At 34.1% G+C, this 19,014-nt stretch overlaps 1 protein-coding gene across 1 annotated transcript in view; it reads right to left on the bottom strand.

Moving 5' to 3' along the window:
- Window positions 1-19,014, bottom strand: part of PTPN4 (protein tyrosine phosphatase non-receptor type 4) — a 363,873-nt gene that overhangs the window by 93,154 nt on the left and 251,705 nt on the right. The window contains 2 exon segments of the mRNA XM_077151764.1: window positions 121-184; window positions 18,107-18,195. Coding sequence (XP_077007879.1) covers window positions 121-184; window positions 18,107-18,195 — 153 coding nt within the window.

The following is a 19,014-nucleotide window of genomic DNA, read 5'->3' as shown; positions in this document are numbered from 1 at the left end:
CTCTCTGAACTTTGCAGTTCTGGGTTACTATGAGTTATTAATAGAAAAGTTCTCTCATGAATGACCAGTTATTTCTTAAAATACTTAATTTACATTGGTTATTATTAGATCAATACTCACCAATTCTTTTCTAAGTTGAATAAAAAACTGTTTGCACTTAAAAGAAATTTTTACAATCTTCAACCTGGTTAAAATAGAAAATAAATTGGAATATTTAAAATATTGTATAAAGATGAATATACTAACAAATTAGGAGAGCAATTACCAAAATAATCTTATCTAAGACCTAAGGATCAGGAGGCCAAAGAGATTCAATCTTACTTAGCAAAATGTGCTTTGGGATTCTGTCCCTATCTTCCAAGTGAATATTTTCATGACAATTCTATATTAGTATCTTCATGATTCATAACCCTTCCTAGCCAACAAGATCACAACATTCCCAAAGAATAAACTTCTCATAATTCTTTGAAGAGGCAAATAAGTGTATGAGCCAACTCTTAGAACGTCTGTTTAGGGTAGAGAAGAAGAGATATTCTTAATTTCTAGTTTAGAAATTTTAATTTTAATTTGGGATCCTATACTTTCATTGGACAGGACCTTAAGAACACATAGAAACTGAGGAAACTCTCCTGTCACATGACAGGGCATTATTTCCAGCAAGTGGAAAAAAATCTGGGTAAAACATAGCTTATGGTTATGGTAAGAAAGAAAGCCAGAGCCTCAATGCAGAAAATTCTATAAAGAGCTACATAAATTTTAGAAGTCATAAATAAATTTACATTAGAAGCTTTCATACAGGCAAAACCAAAAAGCAAAACCAACAAAAAATCCCCACTTGTTTCTAAATGATCAGGAAAAGAAAATCTGTCACCAATGAATAAAAATCTTGGATTTTCTTTGGCATAAAATCTATTTTTATAGACTGGCATTTTCTTATGAATGTATTCTATATATTATATCCTGTAGGTACAGCTATAATAATTTTCCCCCCCAAAATATAAAACAATGAATAAAAACCCTCTGATTCACTGTCTATTTTATATATCCAAAATAGTTTTATAACTATTAAAAGCATATGAAAAGAGATATCAGGAAAATACAAATAAAAACCACGAGATACAACTTCACACCCTTCAGAACTCCTATAATAAAAAAACACAGAATATAACAAGTGCTAGAGAGGATGAGGAGAAACTGGAACCTACATACACTGCTGAAGAGAGTGTAAAATGGTGTGGCCATTTTTGCAAAACTGTTTAGCAGTTCCTCAAAGAGAGTTAACATACGCCCTGGCTTTCCACTTATTGGTATATACTCAAGAGAAATATAAACGTATGGCACAGAAAAACTTGTACATGAATGTCCATCGCAGCATTATAGCCTAATAGCATAACAGCCAAAAAAGTAAAAAGGACTGATGAATAAAGAAAATGTGGTATAACCTTAAAATGGAATATTATTTGGCAATAAAAAGGAATGAAGTATCAATATATGCCACAAATGGGTGAAACTCAAAAACATGCTATATGAAAGAAGCCAATGACAAAACATGATGTAAGTGTATAATTTCATTTACATGAGATGCGCATAATAGCCATAGTCAAAGTAGAACAGCGGTTACTTAGGACTGGGGGTTGGGAAGAGGAAATGTGGCGTGACTGCTAATGGGTACAAGGTTTCTTTTGGAGGTGAAAATGGTTTGAGAGTTCAATACATTTATACTTTTAGTAATAACACTAAAATTTATTTCTACCATATAGCTTTTTTTTTTTTTTTGCTTCCTATTTGCCCAAAGTTTTCTGTTTCTCTTAATCTCTTTTACACTTTGCTCCAAAAAATTTTTTTTCTTCCTACTTTGTCTTCTGGAATGGCAATTACATAACCAATTTTTATTACTTTAGTAGTTACCTTTGACATTTTCTTGAAAACTTTTTTACCTTAATTTTTAACCATTTCATTGTGTATGACAGATATGCAACAAACTGAACATACTTACAGTAAAAAGTTCTGATAAGTTTTCGCATAGGTATGATTGTCATACCATCATCACAATCAATATAGTGAACATATCTATTATCACCAAAAGATTCTTCTTTCCAGTTCGAATTCCTCCTACCTCACTCCCCTCCACCCAGATAACCATTGATCTCCTTTCTGTCACTATAGATTAGTTTGCATTTTCTAGAGTTTACATAAATGGAAATACACCATTTGTACTCTTCTTCACCTGGCTTTTTCCCCTCAGCTTAATTATTTATTCATCCATGCTGTGTTGTTCAGTAATTCCTTTCTTTTTCTTGCTAAGGAGCATTTCCTTACATGGATTTATCATAATTTGTTTATCAACTCATCCGATGGACACTTGGATTGTTTCCAGTTTTGACTATGACAAAATAAGGCTGTTTCATGAATGTTTGTGTGCAAGCCTCTGTGTGAACATTTGCTTTCTCTTGGGTAAATACACAGGAGTGGAATGTCTACATAATTTGATTAACTGTGCCAGAAATTCTAGAACAGTTTTCCAAGTTGGTTGGACCATTGTATGCATTAATATTGCCATTCTAGTATTATGTAACTATTTTAATGTACTTGCATGGCATATCTTTTCCATCCCTCTACTTTCTGCCAATTAAACATGCAAATAAAGGTAGTTTTACTTCTTTCTTTTCAATTTATTTGCTTTTTATTTCTGTTACCTTCCTTAATGCACTAGTTAGGACCTCCAGTACAAGGCTAAAGAACATTACAGGTGAGAACACCTACTTGTATTCTTACATATAAAACTGAGGTTTGGGGCGGGCCGCGGTGGCTCAGCGGGCAAGGTGCTTGCCTGCTATGCCGGAGGACCTCGGTTCGATTCCCGGCCCCAGCCCATGTAACAAAAACGGAGAAACAGAATACAATAAAACAAGAAAATGTTTAAAAATGTTTCCCTTTCTTCCTTCCTTCCTTCCTTCTATCCTTCCTTCCTTCTCTCTGTCTTTCCTTTAAAAAAAAAAAAAAAAAAAAAAAAAAACTGAGGTTTTTCAGCATAGTGTGATACTAGCAGAAAATTTTCTGTAGATGCCCTGAATCAGACTAAGTTCTCTTATAGCTATAGTTTGCTAAGCATAGTATCTTGTAATGAACAGATTTTTGATTTTGCCAAATGCTTTTTATGCATATATTGATTTATGTTTTTTCTCCATTATTGTATTAATACAGTAAATTACACTGATAGGTTTTCAGATGTTAAAACCACCTTGCGTTCCTGGAATAACCCACATTCTGTAACTCCTAAATTTTGATATTGCAATTTTCATTAGATTCTATTAAAAATATTTTCTCTTGCAATTTTTTTCTTTGACCCATGGTTTCTGTAGAAGCATTCTTTAATTAGCAAGCACTTGGGGTTTTCTTAATTATGCTGCTATGATTTCTAATTTAACTTTACTGTGGTCAGATGATATACTCTGTATGATTTAACTCAAAATTTTTTGTAGCTTATGGCCCAGGATGTCCTAATAAACAAACTGAGTGCACTTGAAAAGAAAGTATATTCAGTTAATGGGGGCAGTATTCTATAAATATCAATTAAGGTACAACTGTTGATAGTGTTCAGATCTGTTGTCAACTGAAGCTCTGTTATTAAGTATTACACGTTTGTGATTGCTATGGATCCTAATGAGCTAAATCTTTTATCATTATGAAATGTTCCTCTTTAACTCTGATACTACTTTTTGGTTTTAGACTGATTTATCTGATAATAATAGTCACATTAGTAAGGTGTCTGCTTACTAATGGCATATTTTCTATCTCTTTACTTTTACTTCATCTATGCTTTCCTATTTAAATGAGTGTATCTGTTGTAGAAAGTATATACTGACATCTTTTTTTAATCTCTTCTGACCAACTGCATTTTAATTGAAGTGCTTTAGTCCATTTGTGTTTAATGTTATTATTGATATGGATGAATTTAGGTCTACCATTCTAGTATTTCTTTTCTATTTGTCTCCTCACATCTATTTGTATTCCTCACCTCCTCCTTTCTTAGACTATCTTTTAGAATTCCATTTAATTTTTCTATGGGCTTTTAAGCTATACTTCTTTACATTATATTTTAGTGGTTGCTCTAGGGATTACAATATTCATCCTTATCTTTTCCCAGTGCATACAGACTTAACATTGTTCCAATCCACAAACTACAGAAAGTAGTAACCATAAAGGAACCATTGTAACCTTTTTGTAACCATAAAGGAAGACATTATGAAAGAGTTTTGACGATAAAGGGCACATTGATTCATTGAATGACTTGGAAAAATGTTTCAACCCACTGAACAGAACATAAGTGAAAATGGTTTCTCAATTCGTTGCTTACATATAATATTTTGAGAATGTGATACAAGGGGGGAGAAATGCTAGATCTTGCTAAGGAGGCTGGGTTTAGTGAAATGGACAATTTACAATGAAGAATATAGTGAAGACCTTTTCATTGGAGAATTTCATTCACTTTGATGTTCATTACTTTTCAGTGGAAAAGGGCCACAAATAACTGTTAAGAAATCTTTTTAAAAAACTTTTTTAGATGACATATTCAAAATGATTGTTGTTACAGCAAGTTACTTCCTTTTTCTCACCACCCCTCACCCAGGCAACAGTTTATAGCCAATCAGTTTTTCAAAAATGATGTTATCTGATTATGTCATTTTGTAAAAGATAATATGTATTAGTTATGCAGCTTTAACATATCATTAAAATTGTTTATTTGTATTATAGAACACATTTTGGAATTAAAGAACAACATTATATCCTGTATAATATATTTCAACAATGGAATACTGCTAAGTGATTAGACCAAAGTTTCAATTATTCAGGTAAGTATAGTTTTATATACATTTTTATTTTGAAATAATTCTAATCTGTAGAACATTTAGAATAGTGCAAAGAAATCCCATAAATCTTTACCCAGGTTCACCAATAGTTTATACTTTATTCTATTTGTCCATATATACTCTTATTAAGTCTTATTCTTATCATTATTTTCTCAAATTGTCCCAGATTTTTCCAGTGGGGTCTTGGCAAAATTATTACCATTTGGATAAGTCATTACTTATTTTCTGGCATAAGATAAGTCATTACTTATTTTCTGGCATAAGATGTTTCTGACTCATCTTATACTTTTCCTGTGCTGCCCCTAGAAACAGTCATTTCTCCAAGAAGCCCCACTTCCTTTCAATGGACATTGTGGTATTTAGAAACAAAGATATGGGTAGCACCTATTGTTCATTATGACAGAGATAACTATTTACTGTAGAGCCTCCCAGAAGGCAAAACTACCAAAATTACATATAGGTATGCATGCATCTTCACACACACACACAGTCACAGACACATACTCTTTTTTGGGGGGATAGTGGTGGTGGTGCATGGTCCGGAAATCAAACTCAGGTCTCCCACTTGGAAGGTGAGCATTCTACCACTGAACCACCCATGTACCCCTCTGTTTTATATCTAATTATGAAAGGACATAAGATTACATGGATACATTCAATTCTAACCCAACACTAAAGGAACTATTAATGTGCCCCATTTCTATAATGGTAACTCATTTCACTGAATGTGAGAGATATGCCTTCCATTATGCTCAATGTACTCATTTGCTCTTACCTAGAATACACAAACTATAGATTGAGCACTGTTATCTATATCTCTACAAAAAGCAAATCTATTTATTAGAGTTCTATACTTGTTTACAGTTTTTTCTAGGTAAAAGCTACATGCAGTAATAAACTCATATAAAGTGTACAATTCATTGAATGTTGATAAATGTGTATGTCTTTGTACCACAGAACATTTCTACCATTCTAGAAAAGTTCCTCATGCTTCAGGTCCCTGTATTCCAGACCACCCACCCACTTTCCATAGGCAATTAGTATTCTGAATTATCTACTCTTGAAACTCAAATACATTAAATTGGAAAATACACATTGATTTCTGCCTGGCTTTTTTTGCTCAAGAGGATTTTTAGTTTCATTTCATTTTCTTATACAAGTCTTTTTGTGGACATGTTTTCATTTCATTTGGTTAAAACCTAAGAATAGAACTCTGAATCAGAGGATAGTATATACTAAACTTTATGAGAAATAGGTAAATAGTTTTCCAAAGCATTCGTGTCATTTTACACTTGCATCAGCAAATTATGCTATAGTTGCTAGATATAGTTGTAGATAGTCTTACATTTGGTGTTCACAGGCCTTTAAAATGTTGCCATTTTAGTAGTTGTGAAACGGCTATCTCATTTTGGTTTTACTTTGTATTTCACTAATGACAAATGATATTGAGAATGTTTTCATGTGCTTATTAAACTGAATGAAAGGAAAGTGCAGGCAGGAGGAGGAAATATCTTTTCATACTTTAAAACCCATCTCAAAAAATAAAAAACAAATAAGAAAAAAAAATCTCAAATAGATTGTAGCCAGTGACAGGTGTTCATGAGAGAGATTTCAACCTTTGTGTTTCCACAACAATTTCCAATAATTCTTCTAGAATCTTTATCTCATTTTATAATAATGAAAAAGGAATATGTTCACAGTTTTGAAAATACAAAAATTAGACTATCATTATAGTGTTATAACCCATATCATAAAAATGTTGATTTCAGATTTAGATGTTTATATTATATGTAAAATTAATAAAGGAAGGTATTTTAAAAATTACTTTTATTAAAATAAAAAGTCTTTTTAAAAAAGTCAAAGAGGCACAGTCAACAACAAGTCATAAAAGCTATCTTCTCTGAAGCACTTAATTACAAATTTTGTTGTCAAATCTGAACTTAGATACAGGGATCCTGTCCTGAATTACACTGTTCACCACCCAACCCACTACAATTTAAGTTACACAGCAAGCATTTTAAAAATGTGAAATAAAACATTAAACGCTCTTTAGCTTTCTTTCATCAGTTTAATTTGAGATGTAAGTTACGGACTTGAAAATAAACCAATTTTAAGTGAACAGTAAATTTGGACAAATGTATTCAGGTGAAAACACTACCAAAATCAATATACGATATTTCTATACTCCTGAAATCTCCCTTGCTGCCTCTTTGCAATCAAACCCCTCCCATTTCCAGCCTCTGGCAATCTCTGATCTGCTTTGTTAATGTCCTTTAGAATTTCACAGAAATTGAAAAAAAAACATTATAGTCTTTTGTATCTGGGTTTCTTATACTTAACTTAGCATAATGCTCTTGAGGATTGGACTAGCCACGTTGTTTAGTGCATTAATAGTTCATTACCTTTATTGCTGAGCAATTCTCCACTGTATGGATATATGATCATTTGTTTTTCTTTTCACCAGATGATGAACACTTAGATTTCCATTCTGGCCCATTATGAATAATATTGGTCTGTAATACTCATGTACAAGACATTATATAAACTTATATTTTAATTTATCTTGGTTAACTATCTAGGAATGGGGACTCCAAGATGGTGGCTTAGTGAGGTGTGGAATTTAGTACGTCCTCCAGAGCAGCTACTAAATAGCCAGGAACAGTACAGAACAACTGCTGGGGCCACATCAGTGACCGAACACAAAGCATTCACCAGTCTGGACAAGCTGGACAGGCTGTGAGCCCACCCAGAAGCGTGAGTCCCCCAAGCTGCAGAGGCAGGCATCCCTCTCTCACAGGCTGGTTCCCAGAGGGGAAAAGAAAGAGACTTTACTAACAGCAAGGGGCTGAGCTCAACCAAGCTCCAATTGTGGAATTAACAAACTCTTGACTACTAAAAATGACCGCCAACTCAGCTGAACCTCAAGGAAAAGCTGAAGTTGCTGGGTTTTGCCCTGGCACAGAGGGGACAGGGTTGACAGAAAAAGAAAGAAAGAAAAAAAACCCCAGGTTTTTTTGGATTGGACAGCACAAATTGAAAAGGTCTGGGCCCCGAAGGAAAGGATGGGGCACAAAAGACTTGGAGATACATAGAACAACGTACCAAGTTAAGTTCTTGATTGGCAAACCCGAGTAATGGGGGTCCTGCTCTGAAAAGGATTTTTTTTCCTTTTCTTTTTTGTGGCTGTGTTTCTACAGCTTGACTCCTCTTTGGATGTAATTGCAAGGCTTCTCAGGTTCCAACTGTCCCAGGCAAGGAGGGAATTAAGCTTGTTTGAGAGACAAAGAGGCTGGTCAGGTGAAAGGATGTAATTCCCTGGAGGTTGTGGCTTCTCCAGGAGAGGGGTGGGGTCCAGGTCAGGTAGAATCCCTTCCTCAAGGAATTCAAACTCCAGGGTCTGGAAAACTGAAGCAATTAAATCCTGCCTACAGCCTCTCCTCTGCCTCAACCAAGGCAGCAGCAGAGAAAGTCTGCTGAAGTTAAACATACTGCATCACTTTATGCTGGTAGGACGTGCAGGCAGATAAGTGCCGCATACTGGGCAGGAGAGGAAAAACAGAGTCTAGAGGTTTCATAGGAAAACTCTTTCAATCTGCTGGGTCTCAACCTCAAGGAATACTGAAACAGGTGACTCTTTCATCCTGACAGTAGGCCAATATGGTATTGGAAAATCTAACTGGGGTTGATAATACCTAAGCAGATCCTCTGAAGGGGGGGGGGGGGGGAAGGTACCATATAGGCAGGGCAAGAAACAAGAAAACAAAAAGAAAAGTTTTGATCTGCTAAACAAAACCTAAGCTAGAGGTCTAGAATAAGCTGACCTGATTGTCAAAGAACAGATTGATAACAAAGTGATCAGCAACAAAATTCTAGGTAAGAAAGTGAAAACAATCTCCAGAATGAACTAATTAAGGAAATTAAATGTCTAGATGCCAGCAAAAAATAACACATCATACTAGGAAACTGAAGATATGGCCCAGTCAAAGGAACAAACCAACAATTCAAATAAGATACAGTAGTTGAAACAATTAATTCAGGATGTTCAAACAGACATGGAAAACCGCATCAAAACCAAATCAATGAACTGAGGGAGGATACAAAGAAAGCAAGGGACAAACAAAAAGAAGAAATAGAAAGTCTGAAAAAAGAAATAACAGAACTTATGGAAATGAAAGGCACAGCAGAAGAAATGAAAAAAAAACAACAAAACAATGGAAACCTACAATGTTAAATTTCAAGAGGCGTAAGATAGGATTAGTGAACTGGAGGTTGGGACATCTGAAATCCTACAAGGAAAAGAAAATACAGGAAGAAGAATGGAAAAATACGAGCAGGGACTCAGTAATTGAATGACAACATGAAGCACATGAATATACGTGTTGTGGGTGTCCCAGAAGGAGAAGAGTAAGGAAAAGGAGGAGAAAAACTAATGGAGGAAATTATCACTGAAAATTTCCCAACTCTTATAAAAGACTTAAGATTACAGATGCAAAAAGTGCAGCATACCCCAAACAGAATAGATCCAAATAGAGGTACTCCAAGTCACTTACTAATCAGAATGACAGATGTCAAAGAGAAAGAGAGAATCTTGAAAGCAGCAAGAGAAAAGCAATCCATCACATACAAGGAAAGTCGAATAAAACTATGCGTAGATTTCTCAGCAGAAACCATGGAGGCGAGAAGACAGTGGGATGATAAATTTAAATTACTAAAAGAGAAAAACTGCCAACCAAGAATTCTATATTAAGCAAAACTGTCCTTAAAGAATGAGGGGGAAATTAAAACATTTTTACACAAAAAAATCACTGAGAGAATTTGTGACCAAGAGACCAGCTCTGCAAGAAATACTAAAGGGGGCACTAGAGACAGATGGGAAAAGACAGGAGAGAGAGGTGTGGAGAAGAGTGTAGAAATGAATTATCACTAGAGGTAAAATGAAGAAAAATTAGATGCGACATATAAAATTCTAAAGGCAAAATGGTAGAAGAAAATACTGCCTTTATAGTAATAACACTAAGTGATAACGGATTAAACTCCCCAATCAAAAGACATAGAATGGCAGAATGGATTAAAAAACAGGACCCATCTATAGTCTGTCTACAGGAGATGCATCTTAGACCCAAGAATAAACACAGGTTGAAATCGAAAGGTTGAGAAAAGATATTTCATGCATACAACAATCAGAAAAGAGCAGGAGTAGCTATATTAATATCCAACAAATTGGACATCAAATGTAAAACAATTAAAAGAGACAAAGAATGACACTAAGTATTAATAAAAGGAACAATTCAACAAGACAATATAATGATCATAAATATTTATGCACCAAGCCAGAGTGCTCCAAAATACGTGAGGCAAACACTGAAAAGAGAAATAGATACATCTACCATAATAGCTGGAGACTTCAATTCCCTGCTCTCATCAATGGACAGAACATCTAGACAGAGGGTCAATAAAGAAAGAGAATTTGAATAATACAATAAACAAACTAGATTTAACAGACATGTACAGAACATTACACGCCACAACAGCAGGATACACCTTTTTCTCAAGGATAGACCACATGCTGAGTCACAAAGCAAGTCTCAATAAATTAAAAAGGACTGAAATAATACAAAACACTTTCTCAGATCATAAAGGAATGAAGTTGGAAATTAATAATAGGAAGAGGGCCAGAAAACTCACAAATACATGGAGGCACAACAATACACTCTTTGTAAACAAACAACCAGTGGATCAAGGAAGAAATCATAAGAGAAATTAGTAAATATCACAAGGCAAACAAAAATGAAAACACAATATATCAAAATTTATGGGATGCAGCAAAGGTACTGCTAAGGGAGAAATTCATTGCCCTAAGTGCCTATATCAAAAAAGAAGAGCAAAAATCGAGAAATTAACTGTTCACTTGGAAGAACTAGAGAAAAAACAGCAAACTACCGGAAAGCAAGCAAAAGGAAAGAAATAACAAAGATTAGTTCATAAATAAATGAAATTGAGAACATGAAAACAATTGAGAAAATCAACAAAACGAGAAGTTTGTTCTACAAGAAAATCATTAAGATTGATGGACCCTTCGCAAGGTTGACAAAAAGAAGAGAGAGGATGCAAATAAGTAAAACCAGAAATTGAAGAGGAGACATAACTACCAACCCCGCAGAAATAAAGGAGGGAAGTGCCTGAAAATGTACAGCTGTGTTTCAGTAGCCATGTTTCTTGAAGATGAATGTATAATGATATATAGCTTTTGCAGTGTGACTGCGTGATTGTGAAAACCTTGTGTCTGATGCTCCTTTTATTTACAATATTGACAGATGAGTAAAAAACATATATTAAAAATAAATGAATAGGTCGTTTCTTGGTGCCTGCCCAAGCAATAAATAAAAAAATAAATAACAAATAAATAATAAATAAATTATTTATTATTTAATAATAAATATTAAAATAAACCGAGTAGACTGAAATACTAGTGAACAATGAAAGCAAGTGATAAGGAGTATAGAAAAACATAGGGGGAACAAAGTTTAAAATATTGAGCAGTTGGAAATACTAGTGGTCAATGAGAGGGAGGAGTAAGGGGTATGGTATGTATGAGTTTTTTCTTTTTTCTTTTCAAGAGGATGCAAATGTTCTAAAAATGATCATTCATGGTGATGAATATACTACATGATGATACTGTGGGCCACTGATTGTACACCATGTATGGGATGTTTGTATGTTAAGAATGTTCATGTTACATGTTGCTTTGGTTTGATAATAAAAATAAATTAAAACAAACAAACAAAAATATCTAGGAATGGAATTTGTTGATCACATGATATAACTATGCTCATCTTTAAAGAAACTGTCATACTGTTTCCAAATAAGTACTGCTTTACATTCATATGCACAATGTATAAGGTATCAATGTGCTACATAACCATGGCACTTCTTAATTTGAGCCATTCTTGTGGTTTGCTAGCTGCCAGAATGTAACACATCAGAGATGGATTGGCTTTTAATAAAAGGGGATTTATTTCATTAGTTCTTCAGAGGAAAGGCAGCTAACTTTCATCTGAGATTCTTTCTTATGTGGCAAGGCTTAGGGTGATCTCTGCTGGCCTTCTCTCCAGGCCTCTGGGTTCCAACAACTTTCCCCGGGGTGTTTTCTTTCTGCATCTCCAAAGGCCTAGGCTGAGCTGTGAGTGCTGAGAAAGATATGCTGAGCTGCTTAGGCTGTGCTACACTGACCTCTCTCATTTAAGCACCAGCCAGTCAAATCAAACATCATTCATTGCAGCAGGCATGCCTTCTAGCTGACCACAGATGCAATGAGCAACAGATGAGGTTCAGGTATCATTGGCTCATGTCCACAGCAACATAACTAGGCACCTTCACCTGGCCAAGTTGACAACTGAATCTAACTACCACAGGGTCAATCAATAGCTCAGCATGGTTTTAATTTGCATTTTGTCGATGATCTAGCATCTTCTCAAGTACTTAACTGCCATTTGTATATGTTTTTTTGGTGGAAGAAACTAGGCAAATATTTTGCTTTTCTTTTTATTGGGTTATCTGCTCATTGCTAAGCTATAAAAACTCTTTCTATGATCCATATATGAATATATTAGCAAATATGTATTTTGCAAATGACTGTTACTTGCCTTTTCATTTTCTTAGTGAAGTGTATAGAACTGCAAAGGTGATTTTTTCTTTTATGGTTCATGTTTTTGCGACTGCTCTTGGAAATTTATCTTTATTTCTTTTCTTTAGTAAAGGCATTCTATATTCAAAATGTTTCACAGAATGAGGTCTTTTTTGAAAAAGTGTTTCTATGGCATTTATAAATCTTCACTTTCTGAGACACTGAAAAAAGCAAAGTTGATGTACTTTGCATTCTCACCCACTATGAGAGATTCAGTTATTTTAATTGTGTAAACACTTGGTGTTGTAGTTCCTTCAATTTTATCTATTCAAAGGGTGGTAGGTGGCAATTCATTGTGTGCGTGTTTTTTTTTGTTTTTAATTTAGAGCAGTTCCAGAGTTACAGAAAAAATCATGCAAAAAAATACAGCGTTCCCATGTATCATGCCACACATTTTTCCTATTAAAAATTTTCATTAGTAAATTTGTTACAAATGATGAAACAATATTATACTTTTAAATACTTCATATTTACATTAGATTTCACCATCTCTGTTGTAAGGGCCTATATTTTTAAAAAAAATTATTCTACTAATATACAAATTCAACCTAAAATTTCTCCTTTAACCACATAAAAATATAAAATTCAGTGGTGTTAATTAGATTAAAATTTATCTTCACCCCCAACAAATGTCAAACAGAAACCCTTTACCAATTAAGTATTAATTCCAGATTTGCTATCCCACCTGGCCACTGGTAACTTGGCTTCTAGTTTCTGATCCTATGAATTTGTTATTCTAATTATTTCATATCAGTGCAATTATATATTTTTATGACTGAATTTTTCACTCACATGATGTCTTTAAAGTTCATTCATGTTGTCCTATATTAGAAAGTCAACTTCTTATAGTTGAATGATATTACATTGTAAGAATATATATTTTGTTAATCTATTCATCTGATGATGGATACTTGGGTTGCTTTTATCTTTTGGCAATTGAGAATAATGCTGCTATGGATGTCAGGGTGCAAATATCTGTTTCAGTTCTTGTTTTCAATTCTTTGGGGCATATATGTGAAAATGGGTTTGCTGGGTCATGTGGCAATCTTATACTTAACTTTCCGAGAAAGTGCCAAACTGTTTTCCACAGTGGCTGCACCATTTCCCATTCCTACCATTAATGAATGCGTGTTCCTATTTGTCCATGTATTCTCTAACATTTGCTATTTTCCATAGAATATACGGAAATACTTTTAATAGTTGCCATTCTATAGGTATGAAATACTATCTCATTGTGGTTTTGACTTACATTTCCATAATGGCTGATGATACTGATTCACATTTCATGTGTTTACTGGACATGTTTATCTTCTGTGGAGAAATTAACATGTCTTTGGCCCACTTTTTAAAAACTTTTTTATTTTACAATATAGCATATATACAAAGCATAGAAAGAAAAAAGCAACAGTTTTCAAAGCACTTTTCAACAAGTAATTACAGAACAGATCTCAGAGTTTGTCAGAGCCCATTTCTTTTTGTTGTTGACTTACAGTATTTCTTTATATATACTGGATAGTAAACCTTTATCAGGTATGTGGTTGCTAAAAACTTTCTCCAAGACTGTAGATTGTATTTTTTACTTTTCTTGTGAAAATACACATAAAGGATTTATGTTGATTGTTGCTTGGGCTTACGGGGTAAAATCAAAGAAACCACTGACTAACAAAAGTTCCTGAATCTGTTTGCCTGTTATTCTTCAAGGAGTTTATTATAGTTTTGGTTCTTATATTTACATCATTGATCCACTCTGACAAACTCATTTTTTTTATGAGGCTTCATTTCTCTGTTTTTTCCTTAGCTGCCTGTGACTTGAATGTAAAATCTAAGAAACCATTACCTGCCACAAGATCCTGAAGATGCTTACTTATATTTTCTTCAAGTAGCTTTATACTTCCGGTTCTTATATTTAGGTATTTAATCCATTCTGATTAGTTTGGTATGTGATGTGAAGTAAGGGTCCTCCTTCCTTTTTGTGCATATAGATATCCAGTTCTCCAGCACGATTTGTTGAAGAGACTATTCTTTCCCAGTTGAGTGGATGTGGCAACCTTGTCAAAAATCAGCAGGCATACTTCAAAGGCCTAGATCTATTGATTACTGAATATGGTACACTGAAGTCTCTTACTAGAAATGTAGAACCATCAATTTCTCCCTTCAAATCTGTTGGCATCTGCTTTACATAATTTATGGTGCTGAAATTAGATGCATACATACTAATAATTATGTCTTATTATTGAGGAGACCCTTTTATATGTATTAGGTGACTGGTTTATCCCTCATAACAGTTTTTTTAAATTGTGAAAAATAATGAACATACAAAAATGCAATAATTTCAAAGCACACTGCAATAATTAATTATAGAACAGATTTCAGAGTTTGGTATGGGTTACAGTTCCACAATTTTAGATTTTTCGTTCTAGCTGTTCCACAAAACTGTAGTCATAAAGACCTATCAATATGATGAACCAGGAGTCATACTCATTTGTTAAATCCTATTTTATCTGTTATAATTTCACCATCACCTTTGATCTTTCTACCACTTGTTAGGGGTATTTTGGCTATACCCATTATAACTTTTCATTTTGGAAAGGGGTGTCGATAATATCAGAGAGGGGAATGGAACTACGTGGTGCTCTAGAGAGGTTGGCCTCTCTGAATTTCAGAACTTATCTGGCCTAGGAACCCATTTGGAGGTCGTAGGTTCCTGGAAAGTAATCACAGCACATGGAACCTTGTAGAATCTCAGATAAAGCCCTAGGTGTTCTTTAGGATTGGCAGAAATAGTTGTGGTTGGGGTACCAATATCTAGCTGAAGCTTGCTTAAGAGTAGCCTCCAACTATGAACTCTCTCAGCCACTGATACCTTATTTGTTACACTTCTTTCCCCACTTTTGGTCAGCAAAGCATTGTCAATCACAGTGTCAGGGCCAGGATCATCTCTGAGAGTCATACCCCATGTTGCCATGAACTTTTACTCTTGGATGTCATGTCCCATCATAACAGTTTAATTAAAGTTTATGTATTTGATATTAATACAGTTACCCCAACTCTCCTTTGGTTGCTATTTGCATGGTATATTTTTAGTCATCCTTTACTTTCCACTTACTTGTGTCTTCTGCCCTTTTTTGGTCTTTGTAAGTCCTATATTTTTCATGTCCCTCAACTATTCAATCATTGTCAACTTTCATATTTATTTGATTTTTTAAAAATTATGCCACTTTTAGTCACTTCTCATTTCTCTTTGTATACATTTTTCATATAATTTCTTTGTGGTTGCCATGAGGCTTAAATTTAACATCACAGATCTATAGCAGTCACATTTGATTTGATACCAATTTAAAATAGCAAACCCATACACTGTACCCATACATTAACCAATCTTTTTGTTGTACTTATTACAAATTATATCTTTATACATTATATGGACAAAATCATAGACTTATCATTGTTTTCTAAACATTTGCATTTTAGAATATGTAGGAAGTAAAAAGTGGTGTTGCATGCCAAACACACACACACACACACACACACACACACACAAACAATGCAATAGTATGGGTATTTATAATTACCCAGATGGTCGCCTTTACCAAAGGACTTTACTATTTATGCCACTCTGAATCACTATTTCGTGTCCTTTCCTTTCAGTCTAAAGAACTCCATTAAGCATTGCCTATAGGGCAAGTGTAGTGGTGATGCACTCGTTCAGCATTTGTTTTCTGAGAACATATTAATTTCTTTCTCATTTTAAAAAGGTATCTTCATCAAATAAAAAATCCTTGGTTGATAATTCATTTCTTTCAGCATTTTAAATATTTTTGTACCACTGCCTTATTGCTTCCATGGTTTCCTGATGAAATATCAGCACATAATTTTGAGATTTCTTTGTACTTAACACATCGCTTTTTTGCTGTACATTTTATTACAACCTCCTTGTCCTTGCCATTCGACAGTTTAACTGTTATGTGCTTGGGCATGGTTTTCTCTGAACTTATCCTGCTCTGGGTGTGCTGAACAGCTTGTATGTGCATATTCATGTCTTTTGTTAAATTTCGGAAATTTTCTGTTATTTCTTCTTTGAACATTCCTTTAGCCCTTTCTCTATGTCTTCTCCTTCTGGTCTTCCTGGCATATAGTGGTTCACTTAATAGCATCGGCAGGTCTCTTAGGTTCTTTCAGTTTTTTAAATTATTTTTTTCTTTTTGATCCTCAGCCTGAATCATTTCAGCTGTCTTTCTTTGACAGCTCCAATCTACTGTTGAAACCCAGTAGAGAATTTTTCATTTCTGTTACTGTATTTCTTCAACTCCGGTATTTGTTTGGTTCCTTTTTTTTTTTAATGGGCAGGCACTGGGAATCAAATCCGAGTCTCCTGCATGGCAGATAAGAACCCTGCCATTGCGTCACCATCGCACCACCCTGTTTGGTTCCTTTTAAAAATTTCTATCTCTTTATTGAGATTCTTATTGTTCATTCATTGTTTTCCTCAGATCCTTTAGTTCTGTCTATGTGTTTTTCTTTATTTTCTTGAGTATACTGAGGATTGCTTTTTTCATTTTCTTTTTATTTTTTTGGCATGGGCAGGAACTGGGAATCGAACTCAGTCTCTGGCATGGCAGGCGAGAATTCTGCCACTATGCCACCATTGCCTGCCCTGAGGATTATTTTTAAATTCTTTGTCTGATATGTCTAAAGTATATTCTTCTTCACTGATATTTCTGGATTTTTAACTGGTTCATTTGGATGGGGCATTATTTCCTGTTTGTTTGCCTTGTAAACTTTTGCTGCATACTGTACATATTAATATTTTCATTTTTAACTGTGGGACTTTGTCCCTTAGCTCTATGTTCCTTAAGTTTGTTTCCAGTTAAAGATATGACACAGGAACTAACAGAAACAAACAAACCAAGACAAAAGAACTTTCATACTGTTTACAAACTGGCTTCCATTTTCCTTTCCATACTCCACCACCCCTTCCCCCCATCAATCCATCGCCCTCCCCCCCCCAATTTGTTCTTTCCACTGTGAAATACCAAAGTAGTGATGGTGGAGATCTATGCTGGGTAAAACATAATGGTAATTTTCTAGGGGCAGCAGAGTAATAAGACAAAAGTAACTTGAGTCTTTTATAGAGCCACATGGAGCCACAATACCTTCCTTAGACTAATTGAAACCAGTGCAATATTGGGACTTCGTTGTAAGAGACATGCTTATGTTCCAGATAATGAACCAGGATTCCTTCTGAAAGCACTGAAATAAAAAACTGTACTTAAAGACTTAGCATGGAGCAAGACAGAACACTCAATTATGTTGGCCATTTTACTATTATTAAAGTATACATACAGAGTCTGCAAGAGAAAAAAGTAAGTAATATTTCCTAATAAGAAATTTAAAATAAAGAAGTCAACTTTATTGGTATCTGTTTTGTTCCAAGTAAGTGTGGTAAAGATTAATTTGCAGCAGACAAGTAGGTTGACAACATTAAAATACCTTATCAGCCAGTTTATAAATATAAACTATTACATATAATGGTAGAAGTAAAAGTACTTACCAAGGAAAGGTATTCATTCGTACTCTGTTTTTATAAATCAGAATTCCTCCTGACATAACTCCAATCAAAATTTCACTGTTACCTTGATCCTTAAAAATCAAAAACAAAAACATCATAAACTTAAAATAATGGGTTTTATTTATTAAAGACATTTTAAAAATTAGATTAGTATTTGAACATAATGTGACATTTTAAAAGGCAGCACATAATCAAATAATCCTTACAAATCCTATTGGCAATTTTTTCCGCATAAAAATAAGGGATAAATTTCAAACCAGACTTAAATGTTTTAATACTAAAATCATTAATATAAAGCAAAAGTCATCTCAAGACTTCCCACAGTTTATGACTGGCACTATTAGGAAGCTACAAGCCAAAAATGAAAGGCCTCATCATCTTGTAGAATGATGGATTAGTATCCTTGCTTCCATTTCTAAAATATTAAGATCCAATTGCTGAGTGAATATGGTGCTAGATCTACAAAAATAAATAAAGTAGCTCATAGTTTGGTGAGGGGCAAACTGTAATAAACCAATATTTACAATATAATGAAAAGTCATATAAATGATATAATCCACTAAAAAAATCATAGGAATACAGCATGAGGAACGATTCTTGGAGAATTTGGAAGACTTCAAAGAGTAAAATTTGAATTGTACTTTGAAGAATGAGAGTTCTTATGCTAACTGATCCAACGTTAAGAGCTAACCTGCTCTATTAAGAAAATGAGAAGTAAAAGACTTGTCTCAAATGTTAATTAACCTCAAAACAGTTTTGCTTAACTATAGGTAGTAGAATATAGTGTACTTTTACCTCCAACCATTCATTTGCTCAAAAGATAAAGCTAATTGATGAAAATATAAATAAGATTTTATAATTATCTCCCTAGACCAAATGCTATAAAATGT

The sequence above is a fragment of the Tamandua tetradactyla genome, chromosome 3 (genome assembly GCF_023851605.1).
Source record: "Tamandua tetradactyla isolate mTamTet1 chromosome 3, mTamTet1.pri, whole genome shotgun sequence".
Lineage (NCBI taxonomy): Eukaryota > Metazoa > Chordata > Mammalia > Pilosa > Myrmecophagidae > Tamandua > Tamandua tetradactyla.
Note: the sequence above shows the minus strand (reverse complement) of the source record. Positions and strands in the feature narration are given on the sequence as shown.